A 6350-nucleotide genomic window follows, 5' to 3' on the forward strand; every position below is an offset into this window, starting at 1 on the left:
AAGCGCTGCGGGACGCGCGAGGCAGGACCCGAAGGGCTGGTTCGCGGGTCCTCGCCGCGCAGGGAGCGCTCCGGGGTAGGTGCTGCCGCGGCTCCGCGGTGACGGCCGACCCAGGGCTCACCACCTTCGGCGGGCGAAAGGGGCCGCAGCTCGGGTTCGAGATCCATTTTGGCTGCAAAACTTGTGCCCAGTGCACTAAATGGTAGCACAGCATTTGGTATTAATCGGCTTTAAAAGCCACGGATTTGATGGCTACTGTGTTTGAGCATTTCATATTTATATGTGTATATATATTTTTTGATGTATTTATGTTGTTTAGAGACAGGGTTTCACTGTGTAGTTCAGGCTGGTCTTGAACTCACTTTGTGGCCCAGGCTGGCCCCTAACTTGCAGCGATCCTCCTGCTTCAGCCTCCTGAGTGCTGGGATTACAGGCCTGCACCACCGTGCTCAGCCCTGACCGTTCTACATTCTAATGTCGGGCTGCTTTTCTAAACTTTGGGTTAATATGTTGCCCTAGGACGTCAAGTGTTGTAAACAAAGTGCTGGATCGGATCTAGGCGCAGCTACCTTAGTCTCAGGGTTGGGTTGTTTTTTTTTTTTTCCTCCCGGTATCCGGAATCGAACTCACGACCTTGAGCTTGCCAGGCAGGCGCTGTGCCGCTGAGCTAAATCCCCAGCCCCATCAGGGTTCGGTTTTGTTCTGGTTTGTGGTGATGGGCATTGAACCCAGATATTCAGGCTGAGCTACACCCTGAACCTTTTTTGTTTTGTTTTGGAACCGTTTTTGTTTTGTTTTGTTTTGTTTTTGGTAAGTCCTTAAATTCCCCAGGCTGGGTCTGAGCCTGTGGTCCTTTTGCCCTCAGCCTCTTAGAGAGTGCTCCGATTACAGGCCAGTGCCACCACTCCTGCCTGATTTAATGTGCCTCCCTTGGAGAGCTTGGCTGACTTTCCTTTCTAGATCTACTGGCAAGAAGCAGGAGATGGTGGACTTCTTGCTGTCTTAATGCCTGTCCCGTTTAGCTGGTGACCACAGGGTAACGAAATGAACATGGAGAACAATAGCCAGTGTATGCCTGGCATGGTGGCGCATGCCTCTAATCCCATCACTCGGGAGGCTGAAGCAGGAGGATCGTTGCGAGTTCGAGACCCGCCTGGGCTACAAAGTAAGCTGAAGGCCAGCCTGCACTACATAAGGAGACCCTGTGTATTCCAGTGGCTACTGAGCTACACAGTGCAGGGAATGCTAAGGGTGCCACTTGCCTATCCTGCTTGAGGCCTGGGTTCCATTCCTAGCACCAAAAAATAAAATGAAACGCTTGTAAAATGAAGATGGTTAAAATATTTATTATCATACAGAGGTGGGCAGTGCTTTGGGTTGATTAAGAGAAATAGAAGCCAGCCTGCCTGGCAAGCTCAAGGTCCTGAGTTCGATTCCCAGTACAAAAAAAAAGAAAGAGAAATAGAAGCCAGGTGTGGTGGTGTACACCTATAATCCCAGTGGGAAGCTGAGGCAGGAGGATCACAGAGAGTTCCGGGCCTGTTTGGGCAACATTATGGGTTCAAGGTCGGCCCGCATAGCGAGACCTTGTCTTAAAAAACCATGGGAAAAGCAACCCAAGTGTGGTGGTACAAGCCTGAAATCCTAGCACTCCGGAAGAGGCTGAGTGAGGCAGGAGGGTCGCAAGCTTGCTCACAGCCTGGGCAACTGTGTAACTTAGCAGGACTCTATCTCAAAAGGAAAGAGAATTAAGGTTGTACTCATTTACCGAGGTTGAAGGTTGGAAGTATAGCAGTATGAAAGTGGTTTGAGAAAACACATTCAAGTGTTTGACTCCTTTTTTTTTTTTTTTTTGGTAGCGGGAATCGAACTCATGACCTCAGGCGCTTGCCAGGCAAGCACTTACACCGCTGAGCTATATCCCTGGCCTTTTAAGTATTTGAAAACGGAGCTAAGTGTTGCTTCCTTGTCCCCAGCAGCCTCTCCCCTCCCTTCCTCCGGGGACCTGCTCACTCAGGCAACCCCCGACTCCTCCACCAGCCCCTGCGTCACCAGCCCCTGCGTCGCCCTGCCTGGCTCCCTGGAGTCCTCGGGCAGGAAGGAGGAGGCGGCGAAGGTCCCGGCGAAGAAGCAGAAGGTACGCACGGTCTTCTCACAGACGCAGCTGTGCGTGCTCAACGACCGCTTCCAGAGGCAGAAGTACCTCAGCCTGCAGCAGATGCAGGAGCTCTCCAGCCTCCTGAACCTCAGCTACAAGCAGGTGGGGCCTGTGTGGTTGCAGGAAGCAAACTGAAAGGATTTGCAGAGACCGCGCTCACCTCCTAGTGCACCTGTACATGATTGTTTCTCCTCTTTTTGAAACAAGGTCTCTATGCAGTTACGGCTGGCCTTGAACTCCCTTATGTAGCTCAGGCTGGTCTCGAACTCGCAAAGATCCTCCTGCCTCAACCTCCCGAGTGCTGGGATTACCCAGCTTCCGTTTTATTTTAAGACAGGGTCTTGCTGAGTTGCTTGCCCAGGTTGGCCTTAAACTTGCGATCTTTCTGCCTCAGTCGCTCTGTCATGCCGGGCTTCTATTACTTCCTTCTTTTCCCCCCTTTACTTTCCATCCAAATGTTCACTTACATTAAAATGGATTTGTCCATATTAAAAAGTTCTTGCTGGGTGTGGTGGCACATGACATACGCCTGGCCTGTAAAATCCCAGTACTCCAGAGGCTGAGGCAGGAGGCTCATCATAAATTAAAGGCCAGCTGGCACTACATGGCGAGATCCTGTCTCAAAACAAATAAACAAAAACCCACAAGGGCCGGGCAGAGATAGCTCAGTGGCACAAGCAGCTGCCTGGCAGTCTGCAAAGCCCCGAGTTCAATTCCCGGTACCCTCACTCCCCGACCCCTCCAAAAAAAGGAAAGGAAAGAAAGCTCAGAAACAGCTCCTCACTGCTGTGATGCACACCTGTAATTCCAGCACTTGGGTGGCTGAGGCAGGAGGATCTTTGTGAGTTGAGGGCCGGTCTCAGCTACAGAGTGAGCTCAAAGCCACCCTGAACTGCACAGTGAAAACTTACTTAAAAAAAAGCTCTTCATCCTATATCGATGCTGTGCAGCTTTTAAATTTTTATGGTACATTATTGAATTACAGTTAGACATTTGATGAGGTATTGTGTTTCTTTTTAAATCTCTGTTGCCAAATATACTCGTATTGGGAGGATGTTACTGCAAAAAGCTCTGCCCTGCATAAGCCTTTGTTGCAGTGGTCGGCATGGAGCCCAAGTCCCACACACGCTACTGGACGGGCACTGCCACTGAGCTACACACCTTTTGCTTTTTGAGATGGGGTCTTCCTGTGTAGTACAGGCTGACCTTGAACTCATGGCAGTCCTCCTGCCTCAGTGCCCCGAGTGCAGGGATTACAGGCATGTGCCTCCATGCCCGGCTCCAGTCCTGTTTTAATTTTGAGGAAGGGTTTTTTTTTTTTTTTTGGTCTTTTTGAGACAGGGTCTTACTATGCAGTTCAGGCTGGCCTTGAGCTCACTTTGTAGCCCAGGCTGGTCTCGAAGTCACAACGGTCCTTCTGCCTCAGCCTCCCGAGTGATGGGATTACAGACGTGCGTCACTGCGCCTGGCTGAGGCAGGATCTTGCCCAGGTGGTCCTCTTGCCTCAGCCTCCTACAGGCATGTGCCATGGGCCCAGTTTAGCTGGTTAGTCTTACTGAACAAAAAAAGCAGCCGACCTTCACTGAAAGGCTTGGACAGACTTTCACAGAACTCTGATTCATGCTGCAGTCCCTAAGCTGTCAGGACGGGAAATTACAGTGTCATTCAGCCCCGGCACCTCTGTATTGTGTCTTCTAACTCCTGTCACTTTTTACCATAGGTTAAGACCTGGTTCCAAAATCAGAGAATGAAATGTAAGAGGTGGCAGAAAAGCAACTGGCCGAAGAGCAGCGCCGGTGCATCTCAGGTGACTGGACGCGAAGCGTGCGCTCTTTCCTGCTGGGGGGCTTCTTCTGTCACTGTCTTTTTGAGACAAGGTCTCGCTATGGGGTCAGGCTGGCCTTGATCTCACTTTGTAGCCCAGGCTGGCCTCGACCTCACAGTGATCCTCCTACCTCAGCCTCCGGAGTGCTGGGATTACAGGCATGAGTCTCCACGCCCAGCTGGTTTTAAAATTTTTAAACTGGGCCTGGTGGCCCATGCCTGCAGTCCCAGCAGTTGGGAGGGTTTCAAGTTCTAGGCCAGGCTGAGCTACACAGTGTGACCTTGTCTCAAGAAACCCAAAATATAATTTCCAGTTCCGCTGACCCGTTTGCAGTACACGAGTACTGCACTCATGGGGGTTGGCGCGTGTATGCACCAAGGCTTGTTTTTCCATTCCCTGCCCCTGCCCTGCGGGCCTCTCCCCTCCTTCTGTCTACTGCTGCCTGCCTTTTTGAAAGAAGCTTTCTCTGTTTTCCATGATCTATCCTTTATTTTGCTCTTCTGCTCATTCCTGCACAATGAAATACTACTCTGCCATAAAGAAGACAAAGTTGTCATTTTTTGGAAAAAATATACTTTGAGAGACTACTTTAAATTCCCCGATCCTTGAAGGACATTGCTGTTTGTGTGTATGTGTGTGCGCACGCGCGTGAGGATTACCTGAGATTTCTCCGGCCTTTGCACTCACGTTCAGTTCGCTGGTCGGCCCAGTTCCTCCCAGGTTCCCGCGTCCCAGCTCCGTAGGACGCTTGCTCCTCCGCAGTGAAGCTCACAGGGCCCAAAGGTTGCTGGTCCCAGCTGCCGACCACTCTTCTTTTTCAGACGGGCCCGGCCTCTGCTGAGTACCCAGGCTCCAACTACACCCAGGGCTGCATGGTGAACACATCCGGGAACTTTCCCGTGTGGGGCAACCAGACCTGGAACAGCCCAACGTGGAGCAGCCAGTCATGGAGCAACCACTCCTGGAACACGCAGACCTGGAACACACAGACCTGGAACGCGCAGACCTGGAACACGCAGACCTGGTACCCCCAAGGCTGGAACTCCTTCCCTGCTGGCGGTGAGGAGTCGCTGCAGCCCTGCCTGCCCTTGCCGCAGAATTTCTCCGCCAGTGACTTGGAGGCCACCCTGGAAGCAGCTGGGGACGGCCACAAGTACTTCAACACCCCCCAGGCCCTGGATCTGTTCCTGAATTATGCCATGAACCTGCAGCCTGAAGATCTATGAAAGCGAGGTTCCCTCCCTCCCGCACAGGGTTTTGCTGTTGGTTTTAGGGTGGTGCTGGATTTCTCGGGGTCCCGGTTCTCACTGGGCCTGTTGTGACGACGCGGGGTGTGGGCAGGACTGGAGACGGAAGGAGGAGGCTGTAGTGACCTCGTGTGCTGCAGGCAGGCAGTGTCTGGGTATCAAGCAGCCACCAGACACCGTCGGACCTCTGGGTGGAGAACCCAACCTCAAGGCGGGGGGACACGGCTGTGGTGAAGCATCATTCCTGTTTGCAGGAAGTGGAGCCTTCAAAGTGGGGCTCGGGTGGGGCTCGCTGGTAGCGTGCTTGCCCTAGCATGCTTGAGGTCCTGCGTTCCATCCCTGGAACAGTAAAAAGACCCAGTAAATTCCACTGTCTTGTGTGGAACTGGAGGTTGAACCCAAGACCTTCACACTGACCTGCGTTCCTGCCCTGCCCCTTTTGAAACAAGGTCTTGTGGGGGTGCTTGATTTCTCAGAGGTGGGCTTGAATTTAGGATCCTCCTGCCTCAGCCTCCCAAAGAGCTAGAGTTCCTCTTGTGTGCCACCACATCCGGCTAGAAACAAATTCATACATTGTTAGAAGTCAGTCGTTCGGGTGAGGGGTCACGTTAGAGTGTGCAGTGCTGATGCCCTCCACCCCACCCCCATGGGGCTCTGGGTGTATTGTGACCCCCGCTGTACTGACTGACGTTTGTAGAAAGATGTCTTACACACGATAGGGCCGCATCCTGATGAATCGGGTTTGACTGTTGGGTTCGTTTAAGTGCAAATAAATAAACAATCTCTGCCTGCTTGATTTCACCTGGTGGTTCAATGAGTTTGGCCAAGTAATTCGGTTTCGTTTTTGAGACAGGGTCTCATGTAGTCTACTGGCCTCAAACTCACGGTGATCCTCCCAAGTGCTAGAATTCGAGGCATGTGCCACTACGCCTGGCCAAGTAATTGTTTTTAGCTGTCTTCCAACCTGGGCTCAAGCGACTTCCTGTCTGCTGAGTAGTGGGACCACAGGTGAATGTCACCGTGCCCAGCTCAGCACTGTACTCTGCATGCTCTAGCAGTGAGCTGTGGCCCCCAGCCCCCCTTTTCCTTTGGTGATACTGAAACCCAGGGGTCTTGTTTT

General features: G+C 52.2%; 1 protein-coding gene across 1 annotated transcript; it reads left to right on the top strand.

Annotated features, from left to right (window-relative positions):
• The first annotated feature begins 1044 nt into the window (after positions 1-1044).
• On the top strand, positions 1045-5492 carry Nanog (Nanog homeobox). The gene is made up of 4 exons (XM_005379613.1): positions 1045-1069; positions 1977-2260; positions 3879-3965; positions 4805-5492. Exons 1-4 carry the CDS (start codon positions 1045-1047, stop codon positions 5207-5209), a joined length of 801 nt encoding a protein of 266 aa, XP_005379670.1. The 3' UTR covers positions 5210-5492.
• The last annotated feature ends 858 nt before the right edge of the window (positions 5493-6350 follow it).

This window comes from Chinchilla lanigera, unplaced genomic scaffold (genome assembly GCF_000276665.1).
Source record: "Chinchilla lanigera isolate Chin_1 unplaced genomic scaffold, ChiLan1.0 scaffold00012, whole genome shotgun sequence".
In the NCBI taxonomy this organism is placed as follows: Eukaryota; Metazoa; Chordata; class Mammalia; order Rodentia; family Chinchillidae; genus Chinchilla; species Chinchilla lanigera.